We start from the raw sequence: 19,368 nt of genomic DNA, 5'->3' as shown, positions 1-19,368 counted from the left end.
CCAGCATTCAGATCCTGTTAGTTTATTGTCATATACACCAGGACGCAATGAAATTTGTCATTCACATGACATTCGCAGAGTAATCAGCATACATACCAATATTGAAAAATCAAACAATAAGTACAACAACTAGGGCAAAACAGCAGAATGGTGCAAGACTGTCGAACAAAATCCAAGTAGTGCAAATGTTATTGACGAACAGTAACGGAATGACCAAAGTAGGGAGAAGTAATATTAAGAGTGCATAGTAGCACCTCCGGGAAGAAGGTATGAAAGAGATGATTGGTTCAGGAGTCAGGTGACAGTGATTCAACCTGTAAGGGTAGTGTGGGTTGGGAAGGTTTGAGATGGTTAATGTTATGACTGGGGGAATGGTACAATGGAGGAGACTGGGCCAGCAAAGTTGCAGAAGGGTGAATCGGAGAGGGCAAGATGGAGGTGATCAAATTGGTGCATGGGTAAGGATGGAAGGCCCGTTATAGGCAACTCAACGCAGAGATATGGGTTAGATATATGGAGGTTTTAGGAGTGGGAGGGGGCATCAAATGGGGGAAGCCTAGCAGGTAATGGCGGGTTGGAAGGAGGGGCAATTATTAAGAAGTTGGGTCTGTGGGTGAAAAGGTTGGATTTTGGGTGGGCACGGAGCGGGAGTAAGAGTGAGGAAAGAGCAATTAAAGGCAACCCAGCTTGTGGACAGAAACTTGTCTTTGAGTGTATTTCAGTGTTGTCCTCTCTGCTGGCATCAATGAGACTCTGGCTGTGGGAATTGAATTGGCCACAGTGTCAGTGCACCTTTTGTGAGACAAGGCAACATCTTATCCGGGGAGGAGTATATGAAAATGGGGATTAACAAGAAGAGAATTTGCCATTATGCTTGTTTCAACACGAGCGGACAATGCTTGTTTACGCCCGGGCTCAGCAAATAAGGGGTATTACAGTGGTGGAGCAAGTAAACCTGCTGCCTATCAGCAACAGAGACTTGGGTAGTACTCTCACTATTTCAAATACTGAAACTAATTTCCAATCAATTAAATACTTGTGCTGAATACAAATTGAGATAAATATTAGTCAAATCAGTCATGTAGCAATGTTACAAAATTTTGAGATTTAAAAAATCAAGTCTGCAATTTATCCCATCAGATAAAGCATAAAAAGAAGTTTAATTTGACATCTAATTCACTTTCATATCTCATGTATTTAAAAAGTTATGGCCGTTTTCATACTCGGAAATTAGCATCTTGTTCCCTATTGATTTTCTATGGACATAACAAAAAAGCTGTGATCGTGGACAGTCAAAAGCCCATAACTTTCTTAAAAAATAAGAGAACTGAATGAAAATTTCAGTTATCATAGATTGAACCATTCTGAAACAAATATAAAATAATCTTACTTGGATGACCTGAAATTAAAGCATATAATTAGTTAGTTACCCAATTGTAGCTAATTTCAAACTTCAATTACTAGATCTAAACATCTATCCATTTCTTAATAAATGATTAACATTTTTAAATAGCCTAAGTGTCCAAATAATATTCACAAATAATTCACAATAAAACATGATTTTTAAATCTCATTTACATTAATTTATAGGCCAAATGGAAGAAATTTAGTGTTCAATTGCTGTAAATTAAAGTCCATTTAAATCAGCTTTCTAGTGGGATCCTGTGAACGCGTTGGTTTAGAACGTTCACATTGCGGTAGATTTGTGCCCTCAAATGCCCAGAAAAATACTGCGGGATATAATGGGCCCAAAATTAGCTACTCGCAACATTAAACTTTGTATAAAGGGATCTTAAGAAGCCCTTTTTAATGTAAAAATAAACAGCCTACCTCCTGTTGTCCCCTGTGTGAGATCCGGCCGGTTGCCGGCCGTCGGGGGTTTAGAGGTTAATTTTTAAACTACTATAACAATTATATAAAGCTCTTAAAACTAATAATAGCTCAAGCGACGGAATCTGCCAGCAAATTTTCGTTAATAATTAACTAGGCTGAACATCCTCGATTTGAACAGCCTAGAGAAAATCGCGTTTTAAACCTGCCCCCCTCTAAACGGCGCCAAAATCGCGCACACGGGCTGGGACAGATTTTCAGCGACGCTTCAGGTACGCTTTGCAACATACCTAAGTCATGGGCTTTTTTTTATTCATTCGTAAAGACAAGGCCTCAGTTTGATATTTTGTGCCTAATTTAGCCTAAATTGCCTCCTCCAGTGCTACCACCATTATAAATTTGTATCTCCAGTATGTTGGCATTGTCTGGTCTCTGTCTTACAGGAAAAAGGCCTAACCTACGAGCTTCTCCACTGAAGGCTACCCAATACATTTTAGACAGATCTGCTGTGGGGCTTTGTATAAGTTACCTACCTGGAAGACGCTCAGAAGGGCCTGAGGGAAATTATCGAAGGTACTCCTTCGTACGTGCATGTCATCAAAGTTATACTTTCCACCAAACAGCTGCATTCCAAGCAAGGAAAAGATAATGATGAAGAGGAAGAGAAGGAGAAGCAAGGATGCAATGGACCGGACAGAGTTCAACAACGATGCCACAAGGTTGCTCAATGAGGTCCAATATCTAAGCAATCAAAAAAGGTGAATGAAGAAGAGTGGAGGAATCACAGTTTCTGAAACATCATTGAACTATAAACACATCAAGGCACAAAACAGCACTGCTGGTGAGTTACAAGATATTGCCAACCAAGTCAGGCTGGCAAACAACAGCATGCAAGGAAATCTGCAGATGCCCATGAGCCAAACTGCATTCTCCTTCTTGGCAACAGATGTTGTAGGTTTAATAATAATAATAATAATAATAATAATAATAATAATAATAATAATAATAAATACTTTATTGATCCCCTCAGGGAAATTCAGATGTCCAGAAGCCCCCAACCAACAAACCCACAGATTCAAAACGAACGCAGACAGAAAATACATAGAATACAATGTGGACACTACCTGAGAGCAATAAATACTTAAAAAGACCAATAATTAACAGTTAAAAATTAAAAATTGCAAAATGCATCCCCCAACAGCCGAATTATAAAATCTAATGGCTGCAGGGGTGAAGGATCTCCTGAACCGCTCCGTTCTACAGGGCAGGGAGAGGAGCCGGTTGTTGTTCCGAGTGCTCTTTTGACTCTCCAGAATTACATGGAGGGGATGCCCGGGGTTTTTCAGGATGACCTGCACCTTGTGCCTCATACGCCTCTCAAGCACATCCATCCCAGAGTCTACTCTCCCCTCCAGCACTGCGCTAGCTCGTTTAACCAGTTTGACCAGCTTCTTGTTGTTTTTTGCACTAATGCTGTTGCCCCAGCAGACAACAGCGTAGAAAATAACACTTGCAACCACCGTGTTGTAAAACATGTGCAGCGTATCATTACACACATTGAAGGATTTGAGCCTTCTGAGGAAAAAGAGTCTGCTCTGGCCTTTTTTGTAGAGGGAGTCAGAGTTGACAGACCAGTCCAGTTTGTTATCAAGGTGCACTCCAAGGTATTTATATGTCTGCACCACCTCAATGTCAGCCCCTGCAGCGTTGACCGGCTGAAGGGGGAGATTGGACCTGCCAAAGTTAACCAGGTTTATGAGTGTTTACATTATTAGGGTGAGCAAACACGATTGGGAATATCCTATTAGTAGGGATTTTGCCCCACGTCCTACCCATGTCAATTGTCTCAATTTTTCATGCTTGCTAAATGGTCACTTCAGGTGTCTGGAATATAGTGAACATTTGTGTATTACTTGCAGTATAATAGTATGTATTATGTTGTGTGTGGTACAGGAGCCCAAGAACCATTACCTACAGGTCCATGAACAGTTCTTGCATCATTCTGCACTACCCTAACCACAACCCCACCACAACACCGAATCACTACGGACTTTGCACTGCTATTTGATCTATGTTCTTTAATATTTTGTGCTAACACGGTCTATTTTACTTAGAATAAATAAAAATTAAATGTATATATTTTTGTTGTTGGTGCATCTAATGTGCCAATAAAACTAATGCAAATGTGAATTTCATTGCTCCAATTAATATATGACAAACAAACACTCTTGATTAATGGGTAGAGTGTGGGTTAAGGCTAAATTTAGAAAGTTAAACAGAAAGGAAAAAGTGATATATTTAACAATAATGTTAAAACATTGCAGAAATGGACAGAATGCATAACAGTAAACATGCAGCAGAAAATTGTGTCAGAGGAATATAGTAAAATGTAATACTCTTTATCCAAATGCTCAGTCTTTATAACAGGGTGAAGGAACTGATAGCATGAGAGACGTGAGTGATGTGTATAAGCCAAAGGACTGTGTGGCCCATTGCACTTTATTTTCCTAATATTGTGTTCTCACAGTCCTAACTTGGCAAACTGGAGTGTTGGATGCCAATCAGTGCAGAGTTGTCAGTGTGACTGTCATCTCCTCGATTCCCACTCACTCACAATTCGAGATGGCCCTTACATAATAGCTCTTGAGAGTCATAAAGAGATAAATCATGGAGACAGAATTAAATCCTTCCCATTTACTTCCTCTAAGCCCTCATAATTTTATATGGATCTATTAAATCTTCTGTTTCAAAGAAAACATGTTTATCTAATCTTTCCTCTTAGCTAACATTTTCTGGTCTGTTAAGATGGTCGTAAATCTTCTCTGCACTCATATCCAAGCTGTAATGTGATGAAGGCAATCATATATATTGCTTCATCTGTGGCCTACCCAGTTTTGGCATTTCTTCTTTGCATTGTATTGTAGTTCATAAAGGAAATATGGCTTTTAATGACCTATCAGCCTGCCTATAACCTTTAGTGCATCTACACACCAGGCTGTCCAGGTTCTCTGCATCGTTCAATATCCTTCAAACATTGCTTTGTCTTGTTGCACCTCCTCAAATGCATTAACTCACATTTTTCACAATTACCTTTTAATTTCCATTCCCCTACCTAAACGGCTAGAACATCGATATCTTCTTACAGTCAGAAGTTTTTTTCTCCATTTTCCGTCATGCAGCCAAGTTTTATGTCATTTACAAACTTCTTAATTGTGCCGTTTACATATACCAAGAGACCATGCGGTGAGACTGTGGAACCCTTCTAAAAAACAGCTTTACAGTCACAGAAAAATTAACCTAAATGTGCTTCCTGTCACTGCCAATTTAGGAGCCTATTTATCACCCACCGGTGGGTCCCAAGTGTTGTTACCTTGTTTGATCACCATGCCTGACAGTGCCGTGAAAAAGACATATTAAAATTCCATGCAGATTGTAACCAATGCTCTGCCGTCAAAGATCCCATCAAAAATAAATCCAACCAAATTAATCAGGCATTACTCCCCAGCTTTTCTGAGATGGTCACAGACTGGTTAGAATCTTATCCAGGTGCCCCACCTTCATCCAATGACTTTACTCTTTCCACAGTTATCTTCTTGCACTATGCAATTAGCCAGAAACAAATTGTGGGGGAAGGTGTGTTATGGAGCCTATGACAATCATTTTCCATTGTTCCCTAGCTACAGCCTAATGTTGGAGGATTGCTGAACAGCGAACATATGCAGTTCATTAGTGCCAGGTAACGTATCTCCTTTCAAAGAGGCCTCCCTTTTAATATTTTCTCTCGTACTATATTTATTTCATCCAGTATCTTCCCTTGGCTGAAGCATAAGGATCGCCCCCCTCTGCTGAGGACTGCCCCAAAGGGCCAAATGCAGACAATTTGGGCCAAATGTAAGAAAAGGGACTTGCTCAGAATGTCAACAAGATCGGCATCGACAGGTTTGGCCAAAGGGCATGTTTCCATGCTGTATGGCATTATGACTTGAAACATTCATTAAGAGCCTTAACAAAGTATTTGGTCACCCTATAGACAGCCTGATCAAGTCAAATTGGGTTTATTGTATTATCTGTATTTTTGTACCCTCTCTGTGCTTTCCTAAGTTTCCCTTTTAATTTCACCCCTGCACGCGACATGCTCCTTTCAGCATTAATCAATTGTCGTTTCACATGACATCCTCATTCCTCAGAAGTCTCAGGAGGTTCAGCATGTCACTGAATAGTCTATCAAACATTAAGAGGAGTACAGTGGAGAGCAAACTGACTGACTGCATCACTGCCTGGTTCACTAACCTGAAAGCCCAAGAATAAAAGGCCACAGTATGTGGTGGACGTTGCCCGGTCTATTACAGTGATTGACCTCCCCACCATCAAAGGGATCTACATGAAGCGCAGCTTGATTAATAATTATACAAATTAACTTTATTAGAGCATTGAGCATTATTAGTTATGAAAATGAAAGAGGAGTCAGATATCATCAGCACAAATAGTTCTGCGTATGTTTCCTGATTGAGAATGGGATATAATGTGGAATTATGGAATTATGGAATATTATTTGTAATATGTGGGACAAATTGGTTAGAACACAATTTTGATCAGGAACTTGAAAACTACTTAAATGTTTGTTTGGAAATGGACAAGTGGAAAAAAACTGCCCAGTGGAAAAAAAAATCTGGGGAAAAATTCATGTAACTGTCCCGCTGTAATCAGATGTCATTGTCTTTTAAAAATATAGGCTGTAAGTTTCACCACAGGTGGCAACTGAAGTTGACGACGGGTCAGTTCTATTAATATTTGTACAATGATATATCGTTAAACAATTATAATGATGCACCCGTTAGCAATGTTAGTTTGCAGTTAAAAAAATAAACCCAGAGCTATTAATGAGCTTATTTTTGAATATAATGTCAGAAAAAAACATGTTATTGCGTGTCTGAAATGCTCTAACACCTAACCCCCTCTTCCCCTTTGACATAATCATTTTTATAACACGATTGTCTATTATGCAAGTTTTCATAAGGACCTGTCCCACATGCGATTTTTTTCGGCGACTGCCGGCACCCGTCATAGTCGCAGCAGGTCGCCAAAAATTTTCAACATATTGAAAATCCAGCGGTAACCAGAAAAAGGTGCAACTCTTTGGGCGACTACTCACGACCATACAGACGTCACCCCGCGACATGGCACGACTATGACGGGTGCCGGCAGTCGCCGAAAAAATCGAGTAAGTGGGACAGGTCCTTAAGAAAACTTGCATAAGTGGGACAAGCCCTTAAGAAACACAAGTACTGTATTATAGCAGAACTAATTGTAACTGACCCCTGGATTGTTATAATGTTTCTACATGGACTTCATGTTCCTACAAACCTGGTGATTTTGAAGATCCTCAAGAGTCGGATACAACGGAGAACGGAAATTCCCAGCGGAGACATTACTTGCACCTCCACCAGGATCGTCTCCACGATCCCTCCACACACCACAAAGCAGTCAAACTTGTTAAAGAGAGAGACAAAGTAGGCCTGCAGGCCCAGGCTGTAGATCTTCAAGATCATCTCCACCGTGAACAAGGCCAAGAGCACATTGTTGGCAATGTCTGCAGCACAAGAAAGAAAGAGTGAATGAGGGATAGATAGTTAAAAAAGAAGAAAAGAAAGATTAACATGGACAGATTGCTGGGTATGCAGAGTGAAAGAGGACTAGAGAATGACGTTATCATAAGGAGAAGCGAGAGGTTGAGTGATTGATATTAACGTAAGAACATAGTTGGAGGCAGTAAGAGTTATATTAATATCGGGAACAAGTACGGTAGAAAGAGAGTTATGTTAATACAGGGAGGGAAGGTACTGGAGAGTGTCCTCTCTTTTAATTTAACTCCTATACTTTTGCTGGCTTTCTATAGTATGAAGCTTTAAGGGCGTGTCCCACTTGGCCGTCACTTGTGCGCCATTTACGCAACCTCGTCGTCGCGTTGAGACACACGGGTAGCATGTGGGCGGCGCGGGACGGTTGCATGGAGAAGCGCGGAGGGGTATGGAGTTGTGCGCGGTATTGTGCGGCGCTCCAGGATTTTGTAGTGCACAAAATCTTCGCACGCCTCCGGTGTGACGTATCGTGGTCGCACGCTGACGTCCTGACTTCCTCGTATTGCAGTACTGTAGTATACGAATCAACTATCACAAATATCTTGATCGTACATGTTTTTGATGGTGGAATGTAGGTGCATTTTGCAAATGAGTTTGAAATCAGAAAGTCCCCAGAGAATGTCATCTCTATTGAGTAATTTGTCTGTATACATGTAGGTGACACATTGCGGTAGGCAGATCTGCGACGTTTGATTAAAAATTCATTAAAAATTGTGAATATTCAGACACTTGACACTCTTTTATAGAGTTTAAAACATTTTGTTCAACGGACAGCTGCACCGATAATTGAGTTCGCGGCGCAAGGTTCAATGTTAATGTCAGGTCAGGGAGTCAATTGTTCAAGCGCTTTTGATTGCAACATGCGCCTTAATTTAGTTCAACAAAGAAACTGACAAGTTACTAAAGAACATCAGGACATTGGCTATGGTAGTTAAAGAGGGAGAAACTAACAGAGACTTTAGAAAAAAAGATATGTTTTATTAAAACAATCTTTGATAGGCAAATTATATGTTTTATTAAAACAATGACAGGATAATAGACAATCAGGCTCTGAAACAATGATACCAACAACAGGAGAGAGGTGTAGGCAGGAACTACAGATGCTGGCTTAAACCAAAGATAGACACAAAAAGCTGGAGTAACTCAGCAGCATCTCTGGAGAGAAGGAATGGGTGAAGTTTCTGGTCGAGCCCTTCTTCACATGTGGAATGGAAATGGAAACAGTCCTGAACTAAAACTGATCTTTCCGTCTTTTAAGTGCTGACATATGTGGTACGCAAGTTACCGGAAAATGGCATAAAAAAGAACAAAGATAATAATACCGCAAATTAACCATTGTCATAGAGTCATAGTCATACAGCAGGAAAACAGACCCTTCAGCCAAATCGTCTATATCAATCAAGATGCCCATCTAAGCTAGTCCCACTTGCTGGTGTTTGACCTCTCAAAACCTTTCCTATCTATGTACCCATTCAAATGTCTTTTAAATATTGGTATTATACCTGCCTCAACTATTTTCTATAGTTGAGGAAGTGAGGAAGTAAGGAGAGCAGGAGCAAGAGAATAATTTTAATAGAGACGTAAGAAGCAAGAGTGATATTAACTTGGACACAAGCCAGCTTCTTTTGTTAACACAAGAAGATCAATAGAAAGTGTGACAAATGCGGGAAGAAACAGTGTCAAATTAATGTAAGGACAGAATAACTGAAAGAAGGAATGTTTGTAGTCAATGCATGGATCCCTGTAACTGGATTTGGGAGAGGGCATGGTGATTCATGGCTCTATGGCCCACGATGGAATTGTACATAGTTTCTCTGCATCAGGGGCCGGACGGAGTGGGAGTTGCATGTCATCCATTCTGTTCTTACCTTGAGCACGAGTCAGCGATTCGGTCTGAAGGTGATGCTCTAAAGCTATCATTAGTGTGTTGAGGAAAACCAGGAATATCACCAACCAGTAGAAGAAGTTGGATTTCACCAGCTCTCTGCATTTCCTCCTGAATATTGGGTTGCACCGTTGACATCGCCAGCTGTGGGAAGCCAACAGAGACCACTACAACTAACTTCATGGATTTGTGCATGTACGTAAGGCTCCGTTCATTCCTCCCCTCTGACAAATCCTCCCCTCCCTTTCAACACTCTTGGATTGAGAGCCCACCCACTGTCCCACACAGTAGCAGAGTCACAGCAAAGGAAATAGTCCTGAACTACAACTGCTCTATCCATCTTTTAAGTGCCAACATATGTGGTACGCAAGTTACCGGAAAGTATTCTGAGAGACAAAATATCAATGCATTTGTATAGATGGGCGGATTAGGGATGGTCAGCATGGTTTTGTACATAGAAGATCATGGTTCACAAATCTGATTGAGTTTATTGAAAAACTAACAAAGAAGCTGGACAAAGCCAAAAGCTGTAGGCATTCAACAAGGTATTTGATAAGGGTCCACTTGCTAGGCTACTCTGGAAGGTTAGATCACATGGGATGCAGGGAGACCTAGATTATTGGATAGAGAATTTGCTTCATGGAAGGAAACAGAGGGAGATGGTGAAAGATTGTTTCTCGGACTGGAAACCTATGACTAGTCAAGTCAAGTCGTCACATTTATTTATATAGCACATTTAAAAAAACAACTCTCGTTGGCCAAAGTGCTTTACATTTGTTATAAGAATAGCACAACAAAACAGACTACATACAGTGGCTTGCAAAAGTTTTCATACACCCTTGAACTTTTCCACATTTTGTCACGTTACAACCACAAACGTAAATGTATTTTATTGGGATTTTATGTGATAGACCAACACAAAGTGGTGCATAATTATGAAGTGGAAGGAAAATGATACATGGTTTTCAAATTTTTTTACAAATAAAAAACTGAAAAGTGTGGCGTGCAAAAGTATTCAGCCCCCCTGAGTCAATACTTTGTAGAACCACCTTTCGCTGCAATTACAGCTGCAAGTCTTTTGGGGTATGTCTCTACCAGCTTTGCACATCTAGAGACTGAAATGTTTGCCCATTCTTCTTTGCAAAATAGCTCAAGCTCAGTCAGATTGGATGGAGAGCGTCTGTGAACAGCAATTTTCAAGTCTTGCCAGAGATTCTCAATTGGATTTAGGTCTGGACTTTGACGGGGCCATTCCAACACATGAATATGCTTTGATCTAAACCATTCCATTGTAGTTCTGGCTGTATGTTTAGGGTCGTTGTCCTGCTGGAAGGTGAACCTCCGCCCCACTCTCAAGTCTTTTGCAGACTCTAACAGGTTTTCTTCCAAGATTGCCCTGTATTTGGCTCCATCCATCTTCCCATCAACTCTGACCAGTTCCCTGTCCCTGCTGAAGAAAAGCATCCCCACAGCATGATGCTGCCACCACCATGTTTCACAGTGGGGATGGTGTGTTCAGGGTGATGTGCAGTGTTAGTTTTCCGCCACACATAGCGTTTTGCATTTAGGCCAAAAACTTCAATTTTGGTCTCATCTGACCAGAGCACCTTCCTCCACATGTTTGCTGTGTCCCCCACATGGCTTGTGGCAAACTGCAAACGGGACTTCTTATGGCTTTTTTCAACAATGGCTTTCTTCTTGCCACTCTTCCATAAAGGCCCGATTTGTGGAGTGCACGACTGATAGTTGTCCTGTGGACAGATTCTCCCACCTGAGCTGTGGATCTCTGCAGCTCCTCCGGAGTTACCATGGGCCTCTTGGCTGCTTCTCTGATCAATGCTCTCCTTGCCCGGCCTGTCAGTTTAGGTGGACGGCCATGTCTTGGTAGGTTTGCAGTTGTGCCATACTCTTTCCATTTTCGGATGATGGATTGAACAGTGCTCCGTGAGATGTTCAAAGCTTGGGATATTTTTTTATAACCTAACCCTGCTTTAAACTTCTCCACAACTTTATCCCTGACCTGTCTGGTGTGTTCCTTGGGCTTCATGATGCTGTTTGTTCACTAATGTTCTCTAACAAACCTCTGAGGCCTTCACAGAACAGCTGTATTTATACTGAGATTAGATTACACACAAGTGGACTCTATTTACTAATTAGGTGACTTCTGAAGGCAATTGGTTGCACTGGATTTTATTTAGAGGTATCAGAGTAAAGGGGGCTGAATACTTTTGCACGCCACACTTTTCAGTTTTTATTTGTAAAAAATTTGAAAACCATGTATCATTTTCCTTCCACTTCACAATTATGCGCCAATTGTGTTGGTCTATCACATAAAATCCCAATAAAATACATTTACGTTTGTGGTTGTAACGTGACAAAATGTGGAAAAGTTCAAGGGGTATGAATACTTTTGCAAGCCACTGTACATATACATGTAGCCCTCACTCAGAGGACGTCAGGAAAGGCTTGGGAGTATAGATAAGTCTTTAGTCTTGACTTAAAAGAGTCGATGGAGGGGGCAGTTCTGATGGGAAAGGGGGATGCTGTTCCACAGTCTAGGAGCTGCAACCGCAAAGGCGCGGTCGCCCCTGAGCTTATGCCTAGACCGTGGGATATTCAGCAACCCCAAGTCGGCCGATCTGAGGGGCCTGGAGGTGGAGTGGTTGGTGAGAATACTTTTTATGTAGGTGGGGGCAAGCCCACTGAGGGCTTTGTAGACATGGAGGAGTATCTTGAAGTTTATATGGAACCGCACAGGGAGCCAGTGGAGAGAGGCCAGGATCGGGGTGATGTGGTCCTTTTTTCGGGTGCCCGTCAGGAGTCTCGCTGCGGCGTTTTGGACCAGTTGCAGGCGAGACAGGGAAGATTGGCTGATGCCAGTGTAAAGGGAGTTGCAGTAATCTAGGCGGGAGGAGGTGAAAGCGTGGATGATCTTTTTCAGGTCATCAAACTGGAGGAATAGTTTTATTTTAGCTATCATCTGAAGCTGAAAGAAGCTAGCTTTTACCACTAGTGGTGTGCTTCAGGGATCGGTGCTGGGCCCATTGCTGTTTGTAGTTAATGTCAACCAGTGGGATGGGAATGTACAAGGCATGATTAGTAAGTTTGCAGATGACACTAAAGTGGGTAGTATCATTGACAGCGATGTCAATTATCAAAAATTACAGCAGGGTCTTGATCAATTCGACAAATGGCCTGAGGAATGGGGTTTAATGCAGATAAGTGCGAGGAGTTGCATTTTGGGAAGCAAACCAGGACAGGGCCTTTACAATAAATGGATGGAGTCGGGGTGTTTTGTAGAGCAGAGGGATCTGGCAGTGCAGGCACATGGTTCCTTGAAAGTGACATCACAGGTAGAAATGGTGATCAAGAAGGCATTCGGCACATTGGCCTTCCTCGGTCAATGAATTGAGTATGGATGTTAGAATGTTAAGTAACAGTTGTTCAAGAAGTTGGTGAGGCTGGATTTGGAGTACAGTGTTCAGTTTTAGTCAACCTGCTCTGGGAAATTAGTTGTTTAAGAAGGAACTGCAGATGCTGGAAAATCGAAGGTACACAAAAAAGCTGGAGAAACTCAGCGGGTGCAGCAGCATCTATGGAGCGAAGGAAAAAGGCAACGTTTCGGGCCGAAACCCTTCTTCAGACTGATCGGGGGTGGGGGGAGGTGGGGAGAAGAAAGGAAGAAGGAGGAGGAGCCCGAAGGCTGGGCGATGGGAGGAGACAGCAGGAGTCCTCCTGGTTTAAACCGGAAATAGACACAAAACCTCCTGGTTTAAACCGGAAATAAACACAAAAAGCTGCAGTAACTCAGCAGGACAGGCAGCATGTCTGGAGAGAAGGAATGGGAGACATTTCAGGTCGAGACCCTTCTTCAGACTGGTTAGGGATAAAGGAAACTAGAGATATAGATAGTGATGTGATGTGAATAGTGTTGGTCTATTACTAGGAGTAATATCTGGCAGTCCAGAAAATCTGCCATTCCAGCACTACCAAGAGCGTTGGATTATCGCAAATTTATTGCATTCTCATTTCCCTGAGTGGTGTTCACATCATCAACAATCTGTCTCAGGGACAGTAGCATTATCCACGAGGCACAGTTAATAATATCAAGATTCATATTTGACATAATATAGATACTTCCTAGTCCAATTTTACGACTCTGTATCCAGTCAGAAAAAAAAACTTCTCATTGCATCATTTCACCTGACCTCTTTCGTCACCACCCACATTAAAGCCAGCACATTGTTGACCATTCTGACAGTACATCGTGAGAGGCAGGCAGCAGTTAGTCTGTGCTGACTTACATGATACGTGAGAGCAGACTCATTCCCTCCATCTTGAGTAGTTCCTCAGAGCCCAGGGAGCCAATTTCATCCGATGCCAATATTCCTGCAGAAAGAGGCAGAGCCAAAATCATTTTTGTTGTGTTACCGTAACTCTGTGGTTACACACATATTTTAGTCAAAGGATTGTGGGTTTGTGTTGGATTGTAGCAGTTTGAGCACATCTGGTGTACAAGATTCTATGAAAGAACAATTTGCATTTACATAGCATTTCACAAGTAAAATAGTCACTGCAGTAATAGAGCAAATACAAAACCCTACCATGCATACTGCAATAATCAGCTATGGTGATTTTGTCTGAGCATCAATAAGGCTAGAACATTCCAAGTCTGCCCTATTTTTCTTTAAATTGTGCTCTGGGTTCTTTTAGACTAAAGCCCCTGTCCCACTTAGGAAACCTGAACGGAAACCTCTGGAGACTTTGCGCCCCACCCAAGGTTTCCGTGCGGGTCCCGGAGGTTTTGGTCAGTCTCCCTACCTGCTTCCACTACCTGCAACCTCCGGGAACCGCACGGAAACCTTGGGTGGGGCACAAAGTCTCCAGAGGTTTCCGTTCAGGTTTCCTATGTGGGACAGGGGCTTTAGACTCAAACATTGAGGCATCCGGGAGGCAAGAGTGTCAACTGTGTTTAATTGTCATATATGTACTGGCCACAGAATAATGACATTCTTACTAGCTGCAGCTTAACAGGCCTGTTAATGCAATAATGTCCTGCCATTCTAGAGATCAGCCTGCTGAACCTGCATTGAGCTTCCTTGTCAAAACATCCTTCAACAAATCCGTAGACTAAAATGGCAGACAAAACACTGTCTGAGGTCTCACAAAGGCCCTGTTCAGCAGCAGCCAGATAGCTTTTTTCAGCATTCAAAACCTCTTCTATTGAAGGCCAACACATCACTTGCTTTCCAGAATGTTGCCCCTGAACACTCGGTCGCAGCAACTGGTGTACAAGCAAATCCACCATTCATTGCACCTCCCTCTTTTCCCAGTCTATCATCATTCACACGGTAATCAATTCTAATGTTTTTAAGAACCACCCAGTAAAAGACTCATTTGTTCATGCTGTCTGTTCCTGCCAGTGAATCAATTCTCACTTCTGGCCAGTACAATCTCATTTTGCACACTAACCCATAAATGGGACCTTATAAAAAGTCTTCTGAAAATATATATAGGCCACATCCAATCCGCCTCCCCTGTTAATTTACTAATTACCTTGAAAAGCTCCCATGGGTTTGCTGAGCATGATTTCCCTTTCATTAATCCATGCTGCAGGTGCTGGGAATGGAAATTACCTTTTTTCGAAGGGTTGTTGAACTGAAAAAGTAAGTGCGTTTCCCTCTCCATAGATGCTGACTGAGTCTCCACAGAAACCATCTGACCCAGAGAGAGGATAGTTTGAGAATGGAGAACATAAGAGGTCAGGGCTACATGTTTAAGAGGTATTTTCTGTTCCTACACCATGGACACTAACCAATATTAAAGTTGCTGATGTGTTCTTTGTGTTTTGGACATTTCAGGACAATCCCCACTTGCATGTGTGAAATTACAAGTTGAGGAAGGCTAATGAACTGGAAGATTAAATTGAAACTGTATCATCATGCGGCCTAAGAACACAGCCTTTTTATTTAATTTACAGAGAACCAAGTTGTTGACATAACATACAGGATTGTGTTTTAAGATTCTCATGAACCCGAGGAACCGTGTGGTTTGTCGCCCTGGCACCTCACCTTCCCGATGCCTGACATGGTCCACGTCAATATCCTCAGCGTGTGTGATCCAGTCAAGGTATCCTTTCAGATCTTCATCTAGCTGCTGCTTCTCCCTGAACTTCTGGAAGTCTCCTCGGGACTTGGCTTTCTCTCTCTCCCTGGAGAACTCCCTGGAATACAAACAATCAGCAAGTTACCACAAAAGTGAGTACACATGGTCTCTTTTGTACAGATTGGAAGATCTGGCCGATTAAAACAGAGTGCACTTGCAAACTAATTACCTTTACAAATGGCACCATTTGGAATTCATCTTAGATCATTATTCTCCCCGAAATTGTTAAACATATCATGGTCACAGGAAAAATAAATCAGTGTACAACAGTACAGAAAGATTGAATCAAACTCTGGGTGAGGAAAGCATCAGTGAAGAAAGGAATCAGTGACTAGTGTTCATGTGCTCAGTGAAATGATATCAATCCTAACAGCCTTCCAGGAATCGTTGAGGATGATGAATGTCAACAATCATTGGGGATGATGAATCCCTTTTACATATTTCCTCTCTCACCTTAAACCTATGTCCTCTAGTTTTTGATTTCTCCTTTCTTTGGAAAAAGACTTTGCATTTTTTTACATCTCTCATTCTCCTTCACTTCAAATAATAAAGTTTGTCTGAGCCTGCTTTTCTCAGCCATGTTTCTGTTATGGCTGTAAATATACCACAAAAGATTTGCACTCCATGACATATACGTCCCACACCAGGTCAGTAAATATTAGCTGTTATTGCCTAGTTGCCCTGAAGAACCATGGTTTGATCATAAATGCCTCAGTGGGTAATCTCCATGGGTGTGGAACCAAACAGTTTATAGGCTGGGCTGGATGAGGGATAATGGTGATAATTCCCTTCCCCTTAGGCTACTATTTGCATACCTGGCACAGTATACAAGCAAAGAATTTCACTGTGACTTGTCATATGCGACAATAGAGTATTCAATTCAATTCAATTCGATGTTGCGTTTTTGAACAACACAAGAACTTCAATAACTTCATAAAACTTTGGTTAAAATTTACTTGGACTATTGTTTGCTGTTCTGGTCGCCCCGTTACTGGAAGGTTACGGAGGCAATGGAGAGGATGCAGAAGTGGTTCACCTGCCTGGATTAGAGAGTGTTAGCTATAAGGATAAGTTGAACAAACTTGAATAGTTTTCTTTGAAATGCTGAGGGGAGACATGATACAAGTTCATCAAATTTGGAGAGGCACAGATAAGGTAGACTGTCAGAATCTTTTCCCCAAATGTTAAATATTAGATGGCTTAGCTTTAAGGTTAGAGGGGGAGAGTCTAAAATAGATGTGCGGGGCAGGTTTATTTTACAGAATGCTTGGTGCCTGAAATAAGCTGCCAGGGCGGTGATGGAAGCAGATATGATTATCGTGTTTAAGGGGCTTGTAGATGGGCACATGAATGTGCAAGGAATTGAGGCATTATGAACACATAGAGGCAGAAAGGATTAGTTTAATTTGACATCATGCTCGGCACAGGCATGGTGGGCCAGAATGCTTGTTCCTGTGCTGTACTGTTCTATATTCTATGTTTAGTTTTACCCACACCATCTTCTTATTTCCAGATCTGAACCAAATTTAAATTGTCAAAGGAAATGGAAGGGAAAAGTGTGACATTGGTCTGGCTGGATCATACATTGTTATCCTGGAGCCTGATTGGAGGGTACATGGGCATTAGTATGATGGAAATGACTGCTATTATGCTGGGATTTTTCTGATTTCCACTCACCCACTCAGAACACCAAGGACCAGATTGAGCACAAAGAATGATCCCAACAGGATAAGACTGACAAAGTAGATCCAGGGCCACTCGTTACCAATGGCATCATTAACCTGCAAGATACAGACACAAGGATCAGCCTACAAATATAAAATATGTATTTATATATAACCCTTACTGCACCAAACATCCAATGGCATTTCACAGGTACATTATACAAGAGGACTCAAACAGCCAGATCTTGATTACCTGGTGATAAAAGGAGAGTGAAAAAGAACTAACAACATTAAGCAGTATTGACTGTAGAATGTAAACATACAAACCCACCAGAGGCACACAAATACACCTACTGGCAGCAGTAAATGAATATGCAATTGCTGAACTGAGTACTTCACACGAGCCGTACTACGAGTTTTCTAAAGAGGGAGCAAACATCCAGCAGACAGAACACAGCTGTATAGAGAAAGAGCACAGAAGGCCATTCAGCCCCTTAGGTCTGGTCTGGGTAACGCTTGATCATCCATTTCAGTATCCAGTTCCCTTCCTCCCCATTAACCTTGAGTATTAAAAAAAATCTCTATCTTTAATATATTTAATAACTTCTTCAATATATTTAATGACATGACTCCACAACTTTCTGTGGTGGAGAAACTGCACTGGTTCACACTTTCTGGGTGAAGAGATTCTTCCTGATCTTGGTTCTAAATTACATACCTCGTACCCCAATGCTGTGACCCCTGGTTCCAGTCTCACAGGTCATGGGAAATACCCTGCATCTTAGCCCGTCTAGTTCCGTTGGAATGTTATACCTTTTTTATGAGATGCCATCTCACTCCTGTAAATTAACTTTGGTCTAATTGAACCAATGTCTTTTCAAATGCAAGTACCCCACCCCAGGAATTAATTCAGACAACCTCTACTGCACTCCATCTGTGGCAAGACCACCCTTCCATGAAAAAGGCGATCAAAACTGCACACGTAACTCCAGATGACATCTCACCAAGACCCTGTATAAGCTTAGAAAGACATTCTGACTCCTGGACTCTAATCCTCATGCCATTAAGGTAAATATACCCTCCGCCTTTCTCAGGGCTTGCAACAGCTGAATGTTAGATTTCAGCAACCGGAAGCAAGGGCTTCCAGATCTCATGGCGCCTCCAACCCCTAACCCAATCTATCAACATCCAGATAATAATTTTTTGGGTATTTCAATCCAAAAGTGGATAACCTCACATCTATCGACCATAGCCTGCATCTGCCATACACACTAGAGTTGCTTTACATCATTTTCACAGCCCACACAACCCTACAGCTATATGTCATCTGCAAACTCGGAGATGCTGCATTTAGTTCCGTCGCCCAAATTAACAATATGCATTGTGCAAAATTGGGGCCTAAGCACCAAACCCTGCAACACCCCACCAGTCAACCAGAAAAAGTCCAGTTTCTTCCTCCTCTATTTTATTTTAATCAACTAATCCCGAATCCATACCAGGATATTATACCCTTTTATTCTCGCCCTCCTCCCCCACCCCGACCAGTCTGAAGAAGGGTCTCGACCCGAAACGTCGCCTATTCCTTCTCTCCATAGATGCTGCCTCACCCGCTGAGTTCCTCCAGCATTGTCTAACTAGGATATTATATTCAATCACAAATGCTTTAATTTTCATACATTTACCTCTTATTTGGAATGTTATCAAAAGCCTTTTGAAATAATAAATATATCACATCCACTCACTTCGAGGACCTGTACTTGTTTTCGCTAACTGTTATCTGTTCACGTATTTACTGTCAGTTTTTATGTCTCCACCCAGTTTTCCCCTCCATCATCTCCCCTCTTTAAGTCCTCCTTTGCTAAACTTGAAATTTAACTCAATCCTCAAACCTGCTTCTTTTTCTGGCAATTATATATGCATCTTCTAAGGATCTAATACTGTTCCAAATTTCCTTCATGAGCGACGGTAGTGCCCTCTTTCCTGAAATTATTTTTGTGGCAGACAGGAACGAATAATTTCATAAAGCGTGTTTACAAGCGTACCCCAATACATCACAGCCAATTGGTGCCTCATAGAAGATAGACACAAAAAGCTGGAGTAATTCAGCGGGACAGGCAGCGTCACTGGAGAGAAGGAATAGGTGACATTTCAGGTTGAGACCCTTCTTCAGACTGGTTAGGGATAA

General features: G+C 41.7%; 1 protein-coding gene across 1 annotated transcript in view; it reads right to left on the bottom strand.

Moving 5' to 3' along the window:
* Nucleotides 1–19,368, bottom strand: part of LOC116986894 (voltage-dependent L-type calcium channel subunit alpha-1S-like) — a 122,180-nt gene that overhangs the window by 62,310 nt on the left and 40,502 nt on the right. The window contains 6 exon segments of the mRNA XM_033042671.1: nt 2,364–2,571; nt 7,195–7,420; nt 9,338–9,498; nt 13,659–13,743; nt 15,426–15,577; nt 17,197–17,300. Coding sequence (XP_032898562.1) covers nt 2,364–2,571; nt 7,195–7,420; nt 9,338–9,498; nt 13,659–13,743; nt 15,426–15,577; nt 17,197–17,300 — 936 coding nt within the window.

The sequence above is a fragment of the Amblyraja radiata genome, chromosome 24 (assembly GCF_010909765.2).
Source record: "Amblyraja radiata isolate CabotCenter1 chromosome 24, sAmbRad1.1.pri, whole genome shotgun sequence".
Taxonomy (NCBI): domain Eukaryota; kingdom Metazoa; phylum Chordata; class Chondrichthyes; order Rajiformes; family Rajidae; genus Amblyraja; species Amblyraja radiata.
Note: the sequence above shows the minus strand (reverse complement) of the source record. Positions and strands in the feature narration are given on the sequence as shown.